General features: G+C 40.9%; 1 protein-coding gene across 3 annotated transcripts; it reads left to right on the top strand.

Moving 5' to 3' along the window:
* The first annotated feature begins 331 nt into the window (after nt 1–331).
* On the top strand, nt 332–16,428 carry hhipl2 (HHIP-like 2). Of its 3 annotated transcripts, XM_054797661.1 has the most exons (10): nt 332–486; nt 4,949–5,137; nt 7,460–8,112; nt 9,133–9,276; nt 9,349–9,683; nt 9,779–9,905; nt 11,968–12,113; nt 12,188–12,269; nt 12,588–12,670; nt 15,632–16,428. In XM_054797661.1, the coding sequence occupies exons 2-10, from the start codon at nt 5,129–5,131 to the stop codon at nt 16,132–16,134; spliced, it is 2,082 nt and encodes a 693-aa protein (XP_054653636.1). In that variant the 5' UTR covers nt 332–486; nt 4,949–5,128; the 3' UTR covers nt 16,135–16,428. The 3 variants fall into 3 exon arrangements, with proteins under 3 accessions (XP_054653636.1, XP_054653635.1, XP_054653637.1); XM_054797660.1 differs by lacking the exon at nt 332–486 and having other exon boundaries at nt 1,505–5,137; XM_054797662.1 differs by lacking the exons at nt 332–486; nt 12,588–12,670 and having other exon boundaries at nt 1,505–5,137; nt 15,632–15,805.
* The last annotated feature ends 3,258 nt before the right edge of the window (nt 16,429–19,686 follow it).

Raw genomic sequence — 19,686 nt, 5'->3', positions numbered from 1 at the left:
GGAAAACAATTAGGGATACTTTCGCAATAAACGTATGTAAGTGTTGAATCGCACCCTGACGCACATACAAATGAAGAAAACTGCACTATTTACATACACTCAAAAATAAAACTTTACAATCACACATTACTTGTTGGACTTTGCCGCTTAGTTGCCAACTGTAAAGATGATTTACACCGTATTTTTTAGTCTGAAGTACAAACACCGGAAGTGTTTTACACTCAACTGAACAAGCTGAACTTGACTCAATCAGCGTAAACAAGATATGACGAAAATTCCGCTTCCGCCATTTTAAATGCAATCCAGTTTGTTGCTTCCACCTTGTGGATGGACTCTGCCTGCTCAGACCCCCTTGGTGAAAAAAAATAATGATAATAGTGTACTGTACTAACAAGACACTATTTAAGGTTTACAAGAACAACTGAGTATTAAGACTTGGATTAATTGCTAGAACTACTATCACCTCACTTCTTCAGATTCTGTCAAGTAAGTAAAACTGGTATTACAATATTACACTTTTCACTTTAATTAATTATAATGGCAGACACACATTAACTTATATTTTTTCTGTATTTTAGACATCTTGTTAAATGTAATTTGGAACTGTAGTTGCTACGAGGTGGTCTTTCTGTTTTTTCCATGCATGGATTCATTACCAAAACAAGCTAACAACAGACACATTAAGAAACAAATACACACAAGGTACTGCGTACTTGTACACATGATCAAAGCTGAGATACTAACTGTATTTTGTCATATTTATTGATTCAAACTCAACTGACTACAACATAATGGGGATACTTGCACCATCTAATAAGTTGCAAGACAAGAGTTGTATCCCAAATTCTGCTTTTCATGATAATAATGCTCAGTTTTGATTGTAGTTTGCAGTTGGTTGACTGTATTTTGCTCCATGAAACATCCATGAAACATCTCCATATTAGAGACAGCGCTCAGAATCATGCAGTGCAGTTTCACAGCACTGCAAACTATAAACCACAATAACAAACATAATTGTAAAGATAGATGTGTTGATGCAACTGCTTCCACTGTTACTGATTGTTGTTCCATTTAATTAAAAATTAAAACTTTCCACTTTGCGGTTAACGTTTCGCAGCTGCATTCTGTCACGTTTTTTTTTTTTTTTTACATATATATTAATTAATAAATCACACTGTTTTGTGGTTGAATACGGGCTATTATTAGTAAAAAAAATATGCATATTGAAACAAATTGTACATATTTTTGCCTAAATTAAGCATTCACAAGCATAAAAATGCCTAAATTAACTAAAGTACAAATAAATGTAAGGCAATCACAAGATGCATTCAAAGACGCTGTGAATGATATGTAGTGTTCTACACCTGTCACGAGGTGACAGTAATGTTACTGACACACAAACACCATCGCCAGAACAACAGGCTTTTATTGCACGTTTGAATGATCTCACAACAAGCACAATAATACTTAATATAATAATACTTAACAATAATAATACAAAAAATCCCAACTAAAAACACGGGCTGCCCTGCGATTGACTGGCGACCAGTCCAGGGTGTACCCCGCCTCTCGCCCAAAGTAAGTTGGGTTAGGCTCCAGCATACCCCCGTGAGCCTAGTGAGGATTAAGCGGCATGGTAAATGAATGAATGAATGAATGACTGAATGAAAACACGGGCTACTGTTGTGGCTGAAACCCACGCCAAGCTAAAACTCAACTCCGGAACCCTGACAAACACTTCCTGTCCACCCTCCACTCAGCTCCCCTAGGGAATACATTTATAGCAACACAAACGAGCATGAGTCTTATTTTTGTCTCAAATCTTAAATGGCTTATTTACTGTTATTATGTCTACTACATTGGGGAGTACGAGTGTAAAGGTGACTATAGGAGTGTTAGTTCATGTCTAGAGGGCTCCAATAATGTTAAAAACATGGAGTTAGAAGATCACAAACAGGTTTTTTATGTTCTAACTATGAATATTCTATTTACATATCAGGAATCCTACTTCATGAACATTCACTTCTGGGATTACCGAGGGATTACTGTATACCTGTTTTCCTGTTCCTCCCCGAATCTCTGCACTCCTTCTATCTCAACCCAACCGGTCGAGACAGATTTAGTTCGGTCGGGTCTGGGTTCTGTTGGCAGTTTCTTCACGAGAGGGAGTTTTTCCTTGTCTCCTTTGCCAAGTGCTCGCTCATTTGTGATTCTTTAATGTATATGGAGTGTCATTTGTCGCCGGCTCCATGTGTAAAAGTGCCTTGAGACAACTTCTGTTGTGAACTGGCACGAAAAAAAACTTGACTTTATACAGGAGGCCCTTGGTCTACGTACAGCAGACGTTCCTACGACAGCGTTTTAAGTCCAGTTTTAGTGTAAAGCCGGAGCGTATACCTCAATTAACACCTACGTCACTCACACTGTACAGAACTTACGAAGGACAGATAGAAAAAATTACATACTTCCTCTGTGTAGCGATTGGCGGCTCTGTATTCTTCTGCCAGTGTTTCCCATAGAGTCATTCATTGTGGTGGGAGTGCCACAAATAAATTGGACCACCACAAAAACATTTGGTGCCACCGGTTCGCCCTTGCGCATAAACGCATTATACTTTAATGTATCATGTACTGTAATAATGTACTGTGTCTGTGAATGTACCTTGTTTCAACGCTATGCAGCAGGTCGTATGCATTGTAACGCCACTTCTTTAAAGGAAAACTGCAGTTTTTTGGGAATTTTGAACACACGTCTTTTTCTTTTATGTGCTTTCTAAAGATATCAAAACAGCTAAAAAGAGGCAGCTCATTACTGCACGTAATGGGACACACCTACAATATGCCGCCTACAAAGGCCGCTATTAAAACACCTCCAAAAACCTCTAACAAGGCTTTATGGCTTTATATACATGCTGTAACCATGTAGTAACAGGTACATTCTTGATAACATGTAGTACTTACAGTATTTTGCCGTATTTTGCTCCTTCTAAGGTGTTACAACTTCCTTCCTGGGTGCATTGATTTCACATAGCAACATAGAAACGAACGCTACACAGAGCGTTAACTTTTCCAAACTCAAAAATAAAAACACAGCAGCAGTGGCAGCAGCTCCGATATGTAGCCTTACCTTTTTGGTAGTGATCTGAGGCATGCTGCGGTCGCCGCTGTAGCTGGATTTCACACACTATTCCAGTCTGCTCGAAGCCCCGGAACCCGCCACACTTGGTGGAGCATCACTGGGCATGCTTCCAGGCGGAACATTTTAGCTGGGATGCTGCTCTGGATGTCAGGGCAATCAGGCTGGAGAGGGGCCAGTGACACCTCGCTGTTCGTCTTTGAGCCATCATGGGGCGGCAGTGGCAGGGAGGCAGGCCGGGGTGCGCGAAGCCCCTGGCTGATGCAGGCATGTGTCAACAACATGATCAAGTTTGAATGCATGGTGCAGACCTTTTTGATATCTCCGATTTGATATGTAACTTTTGTTTTCTTGCAATAGAGCAGGCTTTGTAATCTTGGTGGTATTTTTATGTTTTTTATTGAATAATTGGGAACATACAGTATACAGTTGGAGCGTTCAGATGATGCGGTGTAAGGAAATGACAAATCAATAATTTTATGTTATGAGGAGAGGTTTTCCTTGTGAGAGCTACTTTTACAAAATGAAAATGGCCAAGAGCTACTCATTTTTGTAACATTTATTTTCAGAGCTTATTTTAAACCCAAACAAAGCGAATATGCTTGTTTTACCAGAACATGAACAAAATGCTGGTGTCCACAACTCACATTTTGTATTTCAGAATGCATTTCTTTCTACTGTTCTTTCATTATTAACTGAAAACCTGAATGAAAAGCAGGCTTGCGGGCACCTCGTGGTCGTGGGGGGCTACCTGGTGCCCACGGGCACCACGTTGGTGACCCCTGGTATAAACCTTACAGGTGAGCTTAATTTGAGCCTCTCTTATTTTGAATGCACACGTCCAACATGTTAATATTAACGCACACTTGCTGTTCTCTAACATAACAGTTGCACTTATTCCTAACTTTTTGTGAGTACTCTATTACCATTGCATTAATGAAAAAATGGTCTCAAAATAATGTTGACAATAATATTGTTTATTGGTAATAATTTGTAGGACAATTATTGTCCAGCAAAATTTGTTATTGTGACAGGCCTATACATGACAGTACCACTGTACGTCATAACATGAAGATCGCATGGACAGCTCTTGTATTGTTCAGGTGTAGCCTATGTAATGCACAAGTGTATCAGTCATTGTTTTTGAAATGATGACCCTTCAATTTTACATTCAAGTTAGACTGAAACATACTGCTTGTTTTGATTGCTGCCAGCAAAATATATCATGATAATGCTTCTGGTTTGAGTGCCAAATGATGACAGACAGTAAAATCAGTGTTTGCATGCACAATAGAGTAAAGACAGGATTGTATGGATGAAACACCTGACAAAAAGCATGCAAGAGGCTCTTTAAACATAAACAGGAATGTAGTGCAGTGTACATACAGTAGTTGTGGTTGCATGTTATGTTTTATGTGTGCATGTCTGTGCAACACTGTGCCCTGTTGTGCACGTAGGCAAGTAACAGCACACCACGATGGCTGCAATTCCAAAGTCAATTGCGCCTTAATGAGGACTACTTCCCTTAAAGGAGGAGGGAACTTGTGAGACTAATGAGGGAAGAGGAGGAGTGAGTATGCAGTATATACATTAAAGCAAACAGAGTTCTTTCGAGGGCAGGCGTCAAAACATGTCAGGACTTCTGGGTGCTGCTGGGCTGTGTCTGCGTGGAGCCTGCGCTGCGCTTTTACGCACAGCTCTACTTCTGGCAAGAAAGACCCAGAGCTATCCTAATAATCTTGTCCGGTCCCTTATGTTCATGTTTGTGATGCTGCTCACCTCCTCGGTTCTGCCGGTGCATGGTCACCCTCAGTGCCTGGACTTTGAGCCTCCTTTCCAGCCCCCCTGGCACCTGGAGTTCTGCGGCCAGTATGAGGAGTTTGGCTGCTGCGACCAGAAGACTGACAACCAGATAGCAGAGAGGTACTGGGACATTATTGACCAGCTGGAAGTGGCGGGGCATGACCTCTGTGAGGACAGCTTGAAGGAAATCATGTGCCAGGTAAATGAATAATGTTTTCTTTATGGGGCAAAATCCATAGTTTGTAGCACTTTTATGCAACCGGATGATTGACGGATGGATGGATAGATGGTACTGTATACCCTAGATTTAGTTTATGGAGGCATTCAGAGCTAGTCTGATAGATTAAGAGATTGATGTAGGTTTGATCTTTTATTTATTTTTATGTTATTTATTGTTTAATTACCAAAACATAGAAATAATTGGAAATAATGCAAATACAGGTCAAACCTCTCTTTTTAAATGCCCCGGTTTTCATATGACCTAGTTTTTAACATTTTTTTGCCAATATTTTGCCTGTGTTTTTGTACACCGTCTGGGTTTTTGGACAATATCAAGCGTAATAAACGAGTCAGTTTATCCAGTACTGGATCATGCCGTGGAATGGAGTCCCCAAACAAAGCAACTCTATGCATTAATCACTGACTGTTCGTGCATCTAGTGCGACTGCTAAATAACCGCCCATGGGGCAAAATAAGAAGCTGGCGTCCCCACCTCTCCTCTCTCTCCGCTCCTCACTGTATTCACCAACAAGTGTCTTCAATAAAGGTATAAGTGATGTTAAATGTTCATTTATCCATTTAATTTGTCATATATATTTATTTTGCGTTGTTTTCTGTATGTAAATCTATAATTATTATCTATAAAATGTATTTTTTGTTAATACACAACAAAAATATAAACGCAACGCTTTTGTTTTTGCTCCCATTTTTTATGAGATGAACTCAAAGATCTAAAAGTTGTTCCACATACACAATATCACCATTTCTCTCAAATATAGTTCACAAATCTGTCTAAATCTGTGATAGTGAGCACTTTTCCTTTGTTAAGATAATTCATCCCACCTCACAGGTTTGCCATATCAAGATGCTGATTAGACACCATGATTACTGCACAGGTGTGCCTTAGACTGCCCACAATAAAAGGCCACTCCGAAATGTTCAGTATTAGCACAATGCCACAGATGTCACAAGATTTGAGGGAGCGTGCAATTGGCATGCTGACAGCAGGAATGTCAACCAGAGCTGTTGCTTGTGTATTGAATGTTCATTTCTCTACCATAAGCCGTCTCCAAAGGGGTTTCAGAGAATTTGGCAGTACATCCATCACCTCATGTTGCAGCAGGATAATGCACGGCCCCATGTTGCAAGGATCTGTACACCATTCTTGGAAGCTGAAAACGTCCCAGTTCTTGCATGGCCAGCATACTCATCGGACATGTCACCCATTGAGCATGTTTGGGATGCTTTGGATCGGCATATACGATAGCGTGTACCACTTCCTGCCAATATCCAGCAACTTTGCACAGCCGTTGAAGAGGAGTGGACCAACATTCCACAGGCCACAATTGACAACCTGATCAACTCTACTGTATGCAAAGGAGATGTGTTGCACTGCATGGAGCAAATGGTGGTCACACCAGATACTGACTGTTTTTCTGAGTTCCCAAACCCCCAACCCACCCCAATAAAACCAAACTGCACATTTCAGAGTGGCCTTTTATTGTGGGCAGTCTAAGGCACACCTGTGCACTAATCATGGTGTCTAATCAGCATCTTGATATGGCACACCTGTGAGGTGGGATGGATTATTTTAGCAAAGGAAAAGTGCTCACCATCACAGATTTATACAGATTTGTGAACAATATTTGAGAGAAATGGTGATATTGTGTATGTGGAACAAGTTTTACATCTTTGAGCTCATCTCATAAAAAATGGGAGCAAAAACAAAAGTGTTGCGTTTATATTTTTGTTGAGTGTATTTTGTGTGTCTGGAACAGATTAAATGGATTTACATTATTTACTTTGGGAATAATTGCTTCAGTTATTGGACTTTTCGGTTTTTGTTGGACCTTTTGGAATGAATTAAGAACCAAAACCGAGGTAATACAGTAGTCTGTTCCAGGGTCAAACTGTGGCCATCATAAAGGCTTTATTAACAGTACAGGTAATGTTTAAAGTCACATTATTAGGTGTCACAGAAGTGTAAAAAGAAGTGAAGCAGTGTTAATAGTATAAAAGAGTGTGTTAACTTTGCTCACAAGTGAGGACGCGAATGGTGATGCTGCAGTCCTGCTTTTGAATGCGATTCTGCTTATTTCACGTAGCTTCCTGTGTATATTCTTGTGCTCGTGCTGAGGCTGATCTTTTTGGAAGAAGTGAGATACATAGAAGTGTCCAGGAAATCGTCAACAACAACAGTTTGACTGTGTGACTCATATGTTCCAAAACAGGGCTGATGTACAAGAACGGTTCTTTCCTGTTTTTTGGAAAGTCTTTAACCATCTGACAATCATTCCATCAGGAGTGCTCTCCATACGCCGCCCACTTGTATGACGCCGAGGACCCCCACACGCCCGTCAGAGAGCTTCCTGGCCTCTGTTTCGACTTCTGCTCGGAGTTCCATAGCAAATGTGGCCATGTGGTCAAGTACCTAACGGGCAACCAACTGCTGCAGGACACCAGCGAGCGGGACATGTCCACATTCTGCAGCATGGTGGACCTATCCGACCAGGACTACTGCTACCCCAACGTGCTGAAGAGCACCGATCTCAACAGCAACCTGGGCCAGGTGGCCAAGGCCCCCGGGGGCTGTCTCCAGCTGTGCCTGACGGAGGTGGCCAACGGCCTAAGGAACCCGGTGCTGATGCTGCACAGTGGTGATGACACGCACCGCCTGTTCATTGCCGAGCAGGTGGGTTTTGTTTGGGTGTACCTGCGTGACGGCAGCCGCCTGGAAAGCCCCTTCCTGGACATGAGTGGCGAGGTGATGACCACGCCTTGGCCAGGGGACGAAAGGGGCCTCCTGGGCATGGCCTTCCACCCTGCTTACCGCGACAATGGACGCTTTTTCATCTACTACTCGATTCAAGTCAACAGCAAGCTGGAGAAAGTCCGAGTCAGCGAGATGAGGGTGTCTGTAAGTGACATGAATATGGCTGATCCTTACTCAGAGAGGTATGCCCATATGACATACAGTATATATAAAGTATACAGTATATATAAAGTTTCATGGTTATACCACATTGACATTTTTACCATTATCTTGTGAATATTCGCTCAAAATTGATCAAATCCTGAAATTTTAGGCTAGGTCTTCAAAAAGAGAATGTACTCAAGTAGTTGGTGAGCTTATTTTTAAGTTTAACTGAACCATGGGAACATAAAAAAATTAAATAGCATATATATCACATATATATCGATGCGTCAAAACAGTCAGCCTTAACGATTTGCGTTGCCGCAGATGGAGGCTTTTTTTAGTGGTGCACATCATGCAATGCTTGTGGGGCAAACCGTTATGGTGTACGCTGGCACCTCCAGGTTTTGGGGACTGGGCTCAGGGCAGGGGCCGGTGGGATGCGTGCCTGGAGAGTGGTGAGGTGTACTGGTGTGTTCAGGGGTCAAAACACGTGCCTGTTGGTGAGGGGAGGGCATTGATGTGATAATGCATTTATTTTGCCTAATATTTTCAGGTCCCAAAAATTTGACTGGTCGATTGCGGACGATGGCTTGGCAACCCCTTGCTCTAAACTGCTTTAAATTAAAAATAAACAGGTCACTTTATTTCATATGTTCTGTTGTGCTTTTGGTTTTAGCTGAGGATTTGAGCATATACAGTAGCTAAGGGTTTGTTATAAAGAAGAGCGACGATTATATTTGACTTTTTCTATATTTATTTCAAAAGCAGAATGGACTATTTTATTTTAGGGGCTATTTTTCTAAGATTTCTATTTTTCTATTTCTAAGATTTTGAAATTTGAATGAAACAACTTCACACACGTCTTTGACTTTGTCTAAACTCACAAAATATTGTGATATATATCGTATATCGATATTCAACATAAATATACCAGGATCTGAGTTTTGGTCCATATCGCTCAGCCCTACACCGACGCCGATCCAGCAGTACCAGCCGAGTGTACCAGTTATGTCCCATGCAAAACAAATGTATGAATGTAACAAATAAAATCCTGGCAGTGTCATTTTAGAGATCGAGGAACCCGCTGCCAACCACAACGGAGGCCAGCTGCTCTTTGGTCCGGACGGTTATTTGTACATCTTCACCGGAGACGGCGGCAAAGCAGGCGATCCGTTTGGGAAGTACGGAAACGCGCAAAACCGGTAAATCCCCACCGACAAGTTGTCACATCTGGAAGTTGGTATCCAATGCTTTTTTGTCCTCTCTTGACACAGAAGTGCCCTGTTGGGGAAAGTTCTCCGCATCGATGTGGACGGTAGTGATGTAAGAAGCCGGAAGCAGTACAGGATTCCCAAAGATAATCCCTTTCTGGCCGACCAGGATGCTAGACCTGAGGTGTACGCTTACGGGGTCAGGAACATGTGGAGGTGCTCAGTGGATCGTGGGGACCCCACAAGCCGCTATGGCCATGGACGAATATTCTGTGGGGATGTGGGTCAGAACCGCTATGAGGAGATTGACATCATCGTGAAGGGCGGGAATTATGGATGGAGAGCTAAGGAAGGCTTTGAGTGTTACGACATGAAACTGTGCCACAACTCGTCCTTGAGTGAGCAGTTCTTTTTTCTGTGTCTGTACACCACCTGTCCTTCCCTTCACATTCTGTCGCTGAATTTTGTTCAATTCGTCTCTCTCCAACGCCAGATGACATCCCGCCTATACACGCGTACAGCCACCATGTCGGCAAGTCTGTGACGGGCGGATACGTCTACAGGGGCTGTGAATCACCCAATCTCAATGGCCTGTACATTTTTGGAGACTTCATGAGCGGGTAAGTAGAAGCCTATTGCATCCGCAAAAAAAAAAAAAAAGTTTATGAGACCATCTGTGCTTTACAGATACAGTGGTATGTCGTTTTTTGCTATTAATTTGCTCAAAAAGGCTCAACAAAAACCGAAACGTACGAAAACCGAGGAAATAATCCCATAGGAAATAATGTAAACCCAATTAATCTGTTGTACACACCAAAAAATATTAACAAGAAAATACATTTTAAATGACAACTGGATGGAACTTATTGTTGATGTGGACTTCTTGTACATCCTGGCAAGATGAAATTCAATAGTGTTTCTCGTTATCTTGTATCTTCTTTATCATGGACAGTGAGTCAGCAACGCTTGTGCTTTGTTTGGGCACTCAATTTGGTGGAACAGTACAGTACAGGGCAAATAGACCTTTTTTTTTTACATGCAATACTGTACGAAAAGACAGCATTCGAAAAGTTAATTCTATGGAAACTGGGGCGTACGAAAACTGGGGTTTGATTGTTTTTTTCAATTTTGTTGACTTGGTAACTTGATCACACAACAGCTACAGTATATCCATAAAAACGTACAATGTGTAAAAATGTGTAGCTTAAGTAGGTATCGTGCAGTGCTAATTATGCATTTTACATTATCCCACAAAAATGTAACTTTTAATGTGGGGAAAAGGGCTACCTAAGATGAATATATACAGCAAAAAAATATATGAGCCAGTTATACAATATTTTTTCATGGGAAAAAATGATTCACTTCCCGTACGTTTTGGGTTTCATCTGACCTTTTAGAATGGATTTAGAATGGCAGTGAGGCACTGACTCTTTTGGAGGTTTTTTGTTATGTTAATACAGGTTACTCATTATGAGGATAGCAAGAAAAACAAGAGAATAATTCACTTTTGTTGAAAAAAAATGTCTTCAAATTGTTTTCAAATGCTTCTTAGTCACATTTATTGAATTTTTTTATCAACTAGAAAACATTTGTGTACTTACCTTTTGTCTGTATATGAAGTGCATGCAGTCTTTCCTTCTCCAGGAGAAGCTCTGATACTTTGTTGCAAAGGTCTGATCACCTCCTGGTGAGCATGGGTATGTCATCCTCCATCCTGACAGTGAAAATAATTCAGAAGACTATAAAAATATCTTGAATTCATTTGACTTTCTGCAAGTTAGTGTTGCTACTGTCCAAAAAAAACAACAAAAGCAAGCACTGTCGTTCGGGAGAAGCGTGGAGTAGAACCGCTGCTCATCTGCATCGAGAGCAGCCAGATGAGGTGGCTTGGGCATCTAGTCAGGATGCCTCCCTGGGGAGGAGAGACTATGTCTCTCAACTGGCATGGGGAAAGCCTCGGGATCCACCGGGAGGAGCTGGACAAAGTGACCGGGGAGAGGGAAGCTTAGTCCCCACGACATGACCTCGGATAAGCGGTAGAAGATGGATGGATGCTGACAAACACAAACTGGCAGGCAGGCATGATCCAACTCAGTGTGCAGTGTTACGGTAGGCAGGCATGCTTGCGGCAGCCTCACTTGATCAGGAAATGTGCAAATTCAACAGTTTTTGCTTAAGAAAATGTTAAAAACGAGGACCCATACCAAAAATACATTTAAAATACATTTCAATTTCAAGTTTTATTTGATTATTATTTGTTTCTTTACCTGTTACTTCACCTGTCTCCCCTGACTGAACGTCACTGATGCTAACCGAGGTTGCACCATATATGCCAGCAACTAGCATATTCCTATAACAACAACTTGTTTCTGAGGCCATAAAACCACCTTGAACATAATAGTTCATTCATCTGGGTTTTTAAAATAACAAAAATGAAAGTACTCCTAGCCACATCTCAGCCATATCCCTGTAGAGCAGAAGATTTTAGTTTTTTAGTCACAAACTGCGCAGAAATGACCGTGCTTCCAACAATGTCTGGTAAATAATAACAGGACTCAATATATGGTATTCAGAGATTTCGAGTAGTCACGTTGAATTTAATCCTGCTGGTATAGTCACATTGTAACAATAATTAAAGTAAGAATGACTTTGGTATTTTTTTATTTTTTGTTGATGCTGCAGGCGCATCATGGCCTTAGAGGAAGACAAGGTGACAGGAAGCTGGAAGGAGAGGAGTGTCTGCATGGGGGACACCAAGACATGTTCCTTTCCTGGTCTCATCAATCATCACCACAAGTTCATCATCTCCTTTGCTGAGGATGAAGCAGGTGGAAGTCACTTGCTATCAGTGTCTTTGTGGACCGTAACTAAAACTAATGAAAAACCTGGTTTTGTTTTTTAGGGGAAATGTATTTTCTGGCCACCTCCTACCCAAGTGCCATGTCGCCGACTGGGACGGTCTTCAAATTCATGGACCCATCCAGGTAGTGGGCATACACCATCAAGCTGCCAGGCTGTATTTTTGGAGCATGTACCTTTAATTAAACACTGTAAAAAGTCATCTTTCTGTATGACGTTCTGTAAAAACCGTGTTTTTCCCAGAATGTAGGGAAGAATATTTTTTTGCATTGCAAAAAAAAGCACAAACAATATGGGTCCGTATTGATGGTCAACACACTAATTTAACTAATTTTGACACTCAAGTATGTTTTACAATTAATGCATTCAATTCAGGCCCTTTTGAATCTACACATTTATGAAAGTTGTCTTAAAAATGGTACCTTTTTATTTCATTTACGCAGACGAGCTCCCCCCGGAAAATGTAAGCAGAAATCTCTGACGGTCAAAGTTAAAGGCAAAAAGCTCCCTTTTGTCCCCCAGGAACGTAAGTCACCTCAAGTCACTGTCATCACGTCTAATCACTTTTTATTTTATGTCCACAGTGCACATACTAGACCTGTTTTTTACACCTGCATTAGTCTCCCAAAGTGGAGCCGAGCACATTATATACAGTACTGTTTATAAAGTACTGTACATTCATCCATTTCCACATTTTAATACATGTCACTAGTGTATTTTTGTATCTTTGCTAGAGAACAGCAAGTTGTGCATTTGTGCCTTTCAGACCTTTCTGCCTTCTTAAAATATTATCTCAGGCCAGTCCGGAAGGTTAACCTCTTTTCTCCTCCTTGGAACAGCGCACGGAATCCATGACTCCTCTAGCATTCAATATGTTTTATCCTTAGCGGTTGAGACCAAAAGAGCAGCTACTGTAGAGCGGATGTTGATTAGCATGTCTCCTCTCTCAAAGCTTTTTATGATGTTCATTTTCACTTCCATGGTGATGGCTTTCCTTTTTTTTTAGCACACTGCCGCTTGAGAGATATAATGAAGTGTAAAAGGTTAATAAGCAATTTGTTTTTCTCTGTGTTGCCGCACAGGTGCGTATTCTTGGTGCACATTCTTCCGCTGGCGCACGCTGTAACTAGTTCTCAAATGAGTCTCGTGTTTACGGACCAAAATTGTGGTCATAATTAATTTATGGGAGCGGGTTTGTAAACACGAAGCATCGTAACACAGCACATCGTAAACCGAGGACCACCTGTACATACAGTGGTGTGAAAAAGGGTTTGCCCCCTTCCTGTTTTCTTTTTTTTGCCTGTTTGTCACATTTAAATGTTTCAGATCATCAAAAAAAAATGTACATATTAGTCAATGATAACACAACGGAACACAAAATGCAATTTTTAAATGAAACGTTTTATTATTAAAGGGAGAAAAAAAATCCAAACCTACATGGCCCTGTGTGAAAAAGGGTTTGCCCCCCATTAAAACATAACTTACCTGTGGAAAAAGTTGTAAAGCCATTTTTAAAGCTTTGAGACTCCAGCAAACCACAGTGAGAGCAAATGGCAAAAACATGGAACAGTGGTGTGTGACGATTGGCTGAAGCCAAGAGTACTGGATCCCAATTGCAGAGTCTAGACAGCCCGTGTAACTAAACATTATTAACAAAGTGTCCACACAGTAGAAAAAACAGGAAACACAAAAATACAGAGTACAACAGAAAACAACTTGGACCTACTCATGAGGAAAAAACTAGAACAAAAAACACTACTGAGCATGGAAAAACTAGCAGGGAAAAAAACCTCAAAAATTAAAAAGGAGCTGCTAAAAAGGAAGCAGAGAAAAAATACTAACTCAAAACGCTGCTGAGAACCAAGCAGGATAGACTGGCTAACACTGCAGGAAATAGCTTGACAGGGAACAAACAGGTACTTACAAAAAGCGAGGAAAAAGGCGACCAGAAAGTAACTATGCACAAGGGTACTACAATGCTGGGAGGAGCAGGTAGCGAGCGAAGAGCAGGTAACAATCTGGCAATGAGTGTAATCCACAATGCGGAGCTTAAGAATGGTTGGTTGGTTAAGAATGGTTGGCCGGATGGTTAATTGCGCACAGGTGTGTCAATTAGCTCCTCCCAGGTGGCTCAGCAGTGTGCTGCAACACTTGGCAAATAGAGGGCAGCAGAAAGCACACAGAACATGACATGGTGAACCTCCCCAAGAGTGGCCGGCCAACCAAAATGATCCCAAGAGCGCAGCAACAACTCATCCAAGAGGTCACAAAAGACCCCACAACAACATCCAAAGAACTGCGGGCCTCATTTGATCAGACAAAAGTTGAACTTTTTGGAAGGTGTGTGTCCCATTACATGTGGCGTAAAAGTAACTTCGCATTTCAGAAAAAGAACATCATATCAACAGTAAAATATGGTGGTGGTAGTGTGATGGTCTGGGGCTGTTTTGCTGCTTCAGGACCTGGAAGACTTGCTGTAATAAATGGAACCATGAATTCTGCTAAAGGAGAATGTCCGGCCATCTGTTGGTGACCTCAAGCTGAAAGCAACTTGGGTTCTGCAGCAGGACAATGATCCAAAACACACCAGCAAGTCCACCTCTGAATGGCTGAAGAAAAACAAAATGAAGACTTTGGAGTGGCCTAGTCAAAGTCCTGACCTGAATCCTATTGAGATGCTGTGGCATGACCTTAAAAAGGCGTTCATGCTGGAAAACCCTCCAATGTGGCTGAATGACAATAATTCTGCAAAGATGAGTGGGCCAAAATTCCTCCACAGCGCTGTAAGAGACTCATTGCAAGTTATCACAAATGCTTGATTGCAGTTGTTGCTGCTAAGGGTGGCCCAACCACTTATTAGGTTCAGGGGGCCATCACTTTTTCACACAGGGCCATGTAGCTTTGGATTTTTTTTTCCTCCCTTAATAATAATTAAAAAAATCATTTAAAAACTGCATTTTGTGTTCAGTTGTGTGTGTGTGTGTGTGTGTGTATATATATATATATATATATATATATATATATATATATATATATATATATATATATATAGCAGTTTTAATGCAGTTCTTAAATTAAACTTTTGACAGCCCTAGTGTATAGTCCATCCATCCATTAATTTTCTATGCCACTAGGATAAGCACGCACGGGGAGCAAACTCCACACAGAGATGCCCAGAGATAGGTCTTCCCTATCTCCTGACTGTGTGGCCAACACGCTAACCCAGCCACTGTGCGGCATCCTAGTGTATAGTCAGAAATAAAATAATAATATAAAATGCAAAACAAAAACAATAACAATCTAAAAATAATCATAAATAAGTAAGCAGTCTTCCTTTTTCTGTAAAACATATTTAGAACAGTGAGATGAAAAGGGAAGTGTGTCAAATGATTGGCCTGTATTTAAATACCATCTGCGTGTTATTTCTGCACTTTTAAAAGTGCCTGCAGAACAAGTGTGTATTTAACCGCACGTGTTCCCATTTCAGTGACCGTGATGGACACCAATGAAAAACCAACGAGGCCACCACAAAGAACATTCAAAGTCACCAATAAACCATCGAGCAGTCGAGGCAGACCGACGATGGCCAAGACGACCACAGCGCACAGAGCGGGCACGGAGAGCAAGGCTAAGTGGAAGTCACCTGTGGAGAATCAGTTAAAGCGAGTGAAAAAAGGCAAAATGTTAAACAAACATAAGAAGAAGGCACCTCCGAGGAAAGGTGCAAAGAAACAATCGAAACTCACTACTGCGAAAGAAATTCAACCAAAGAACGCTCAGAAAAACACAGCCTTGCCAAAGGATAAGAACCCTTCTAGGAAAAATGTCCCAAATGTGAAAAAGACACAAAAACAAGTCACAAAGAATAAATCCAAAGCATCTGTGAAAGAGAAAAATCAGGGAGTTATTAATAAAAGAACCATGAATGTGAAAAACAACACAAGAAAACAAGTTAAAGGCAAGAAAGGTAGCAATGATTTTCTTTTTTGAATGACTGAGACATTATATGTGTATTTATTTTTATATCTTTTGGTGCTTAAAAGGGGCCCTTTTCAGTCTTACACGTTTCAAATGTACGCTTTTCACAGTTGCGTACCTCTTCAGATATTTGACTTGAAATCATGTACCCCCTACTGCTGCACACTTAAAAAACATAAATAAATTGAAATATTAAGCATGATTAATTGTTAAGTAATTCCAGTTCAAACATGTGTATTTTGCATGGTCAGATTTTGATAAATGAGCATGATATACATGAGCACTGATAATAGATGTCTATTTCTCTTGGAGATGAATAAAGTATCAAAGTATTGGTCCTATATATCTTTTATTTCAGCAGGATGTCGGGATCCTTGCGTTTGAATGGGTTGACCTTCACTTTTGTCCACTTGCAGTGGCCATGATTTATGTCTGCAAATTAATTTGATACCAAATTGAAAGGGGAAGTTTGAACAAACATAATAAAGCAGTATCCAAAGTACAAAAATACATACAAGCAGCGATTAAAGCCTCATTTTCACGCTCTCATCCTGACACGCACATACCGTTTTCACCGTGCGGGGATTGGAACACCAATATAAGTTAAACCTTCAAGATTAAACACTCTTAATACACAACATAATCATCAAACTTACTGACTTATTCATATGACTCACACAGAACTTCATGTCTCCTTTCTGCTATGACTCTGAGCTCTGTGCTATGAGGCATTCAGGTGCGCTCATAATTGTGAGAGTTAGGCGCTAATTGTTTTATTCACCTACCCACAATGACAACCCCACTTTGCGAACCTATGTTCTACATGATGTGGAAGTGCCGTATCATGAGCTTGGTGTATTTTTAACTTATCCCTGCTTTCATTAGTATGCCCTCCTAAACCTTGTGAATGTACCAGAACTTCATGAGATTTCCACAAGATCTTTGTTGTCACAACGTCACAACTTTAGGAAGTCCATGTATGGCAACTTGCTGCTTGCCCAGCAGTAACTGCTGCTCAGTACCGTTGGTTGCGTTTTCTTGAAAATGGCAGCCAGAAAGTGCTTTTTGGATCTAAGAATTATGTATCTAAACCGGAATAAGGCAGCAATGGCAAGTTTGTTGTTTTCCGGGGAGCTAAAGACCTACCTTATGGTCACTGCTCCTCTGCTCTCGCCACTTCACAGTCCGCTCATTTTAGAATAAAGCACAGTTCCATGCCGGATTTCCCAATAGTCATCCGATTCTTCTTTACTGTTTGCTGATATTCATTAGCATGTAAACGCTTGAGGGGGGTGTGTCTCTATGTAACTCTGAGCGGGTGGTGGGAGTGGACGGCATGGAGCTGACCCTTGACCCCTGACCAGTAGCAACAGAGTAACCGTGGTCATGTTAGGGTGCTGCCGAATTTGAGAGTGTCAGCCAAGAGGAGAAGAATGCAGATTTACACTGTACACAATTTGAGATTTATGGAGTATTTGATAAAAAAAAATAGTGCCCCAGTGGGATCAAAATCACTTTAAAAGCCCCTGAATTTTTTGTAGTGCTTTTTTTTTTTTTTTTTAAAGTGTATGAACATGCATTGTGTTCTGCGTCCTGACTGGTTAAGGGAGAACCCACGCGTTGTCTGCGTCCTGATTGGCTAAGGGAGAACTCAAGTGTAGAGTATGTGTGACGCACAGAAGATGCCTACTATAGCACTTACGAAACACGGGGTGTTACCACCACTGAACTCTATACTACTGGAAGGGGTGTCCCTGCTGACCGCATGAAGCCATTGGTCGGCCATCTTGCTTCACCCAAAAAAGTACACACGCATACACATACATGTATCTTCATTCACTACATTTATTATGCTTCGGTATAAAAATTAACACGAATTAACAAAAATTCAATTGAAATAGAGTAAATTTACTAGACCCAAATGTCAAAATGTCCCTCCAGTTTAAGGTTTTCCTACCTCTATGGTGTGAAATTACAATGCATAACAACTCAATTTCAGTGTTCACAAGGTATTTGTTATGAAAAGGATCTACGTAGTATCAAAGTTAAATGCTAGCATACCTTTAGAAGATGATCAGGAAAGTCAAATATTGTTGGAACTGCATTTAGTCGTAATCTAACAGTCTGGCCGGTCCTGTCGAAGTTCTCCTCGGTGAAATGACTACAACAGAGTTGCGATCTGGCTGCAGGAATCCACCTGTCTCTCCGCATATTTACTACCCATTGCTTTAGAAGTTGAGCATTGCAGTGTGGAAATCTAAAGGAGAATAAGGGCTCATTTACAACTACTTAGATCACATGTGTCAAACTCGTGCCCTGGAGGGCCGAGACGCTGCAGGTTTTCTCTCCAACCAGTTTTTGTTCAGCAGGTGATTTAATTCATGAGCTCCTTCCCTCAAATTGAAGGTGTTGATCATTAAAATCACCTGCTTTAGTGACTGGCTGGAAAGAAAACCTGCAGTGTCTTGGCCCTCCATGGCACGAGTTTGACACCCCTGACTTAGATGAAAAGATGCTTACAGAAATAAAGTATCTATTTTTTTAACTATTTATATTATTTATAAGCATTTACCTACCTGTGAAATGTAAGTCCCTTTTTATTTTCACGAGTATCACGATTTGTGCAATTAACAGCAGTACAAGCCGGCATCTCGAACTCCTCTTAGTTCTGAGGCTTTCTTGTTTTGGGTGAAACAACATGGCGACTTCTACACTTCCGGTGGCTTCAGGCCTCCAATGCGGAGCAAGCGATCGGGGCCAATCCATTTATAGAGTTCAGTGAGCGTATTCAATCACTACGTAGCTAGCCCCCACCACCACGTACTGTGACAAAGACGCTGAATAGCTGACAGGAGGCTCACTATGTCTCTTAATTTGACTATACAACCAATACGCTCAGACACAAGCAGAGTGAACCCTCTTGTCATCCACCCTGTGTGCTACAGCAAGACGAGGAAATGGAACAGGCATACTGTACATACATGACAATTTATCGAGGTGTCAAAATGATCGACCTCGTTTTTTTCTATCGTTCGATTTATCGTTTTCTCCATTATGGTGACAGGCCTACATGTTGCTCATTAATATTTGCTTCAACTCGACGATGGCCACACTGTTTAAGTGGAGATCTGCTTGGTAAATAAAGTAGTGTACAATTGAAATGTTGCCAGTCATAAATAAAACTAATAGATACCCCTGCAACCTGGACACTGAATTTCTCCTCTTTTAATTTGAGCAGGACACATTTCTATTTGATAAAGGCATTTATTTGTATGACTTTATTTTGTTAGTGTTATCTTGAGCTAAAAAAATAACTATTGAACAATTTATTGCCCATGTATTCGTATTACTCCAAAAAAATCAAATTAAATTCAGGTTTGTGGGAAATAGTACAAAAATTGTTTCCCACAAATAAAGGCAAAAAGAAGACACTCCGCCCAAATGTTTATTTTTTAATATTTATCTATTTGCCAGGAGCCCTTGGAATCGTCTAGCGGTGCCCCTGGCCAATAGCACTCATCATAAATACATTGAAAAATGTACAGTTAATCCATGTGATCTGTA

This window comes from Dunckerocampus dactyliophorus, chromosome 13 (assembly GCF_027744805.1).
Source record: "Dunckerocampus dactyliophorus isolate RoL2022-P2 chromosome 13, RoL_Ddac_1.1, whole genome shotgun sequence".
NCBI classification, from domain to species: Eukaryota; Metazoa; Chordata; class Actinopteri; order Syngnathiformes; family Syngnathidae; genus Dunckerocampus; species Dunckerocampus dactyliophorus.
This window is presented reverse-complemented; position numbering and strand designations above follow the sequence as displayed.

Coding starts and splice junctions, on each gene's coding strand:
- hhipl2 (XM_054797660.1), top strand. CDS start 4,766: ATGTCAGGACTTCTGGGTGCTGCTGGGCTGTGTCTGCGTGGAGCCTGC. Junction 9,277..9,348: donor TACGGAAACGCGCAAAACCG/GTAAATCCCCAC, acceptor CTCTTGACACAG/AAGTGCCCTGTTGGGGAAAG. Junction 12,114..12,187: donor CTTTGCTGAGGATGAAGCAG/GTGGAAGTCACT, acceptor TTTGTTTTTTAG/GGGAAATGTATTTTCTGGCC.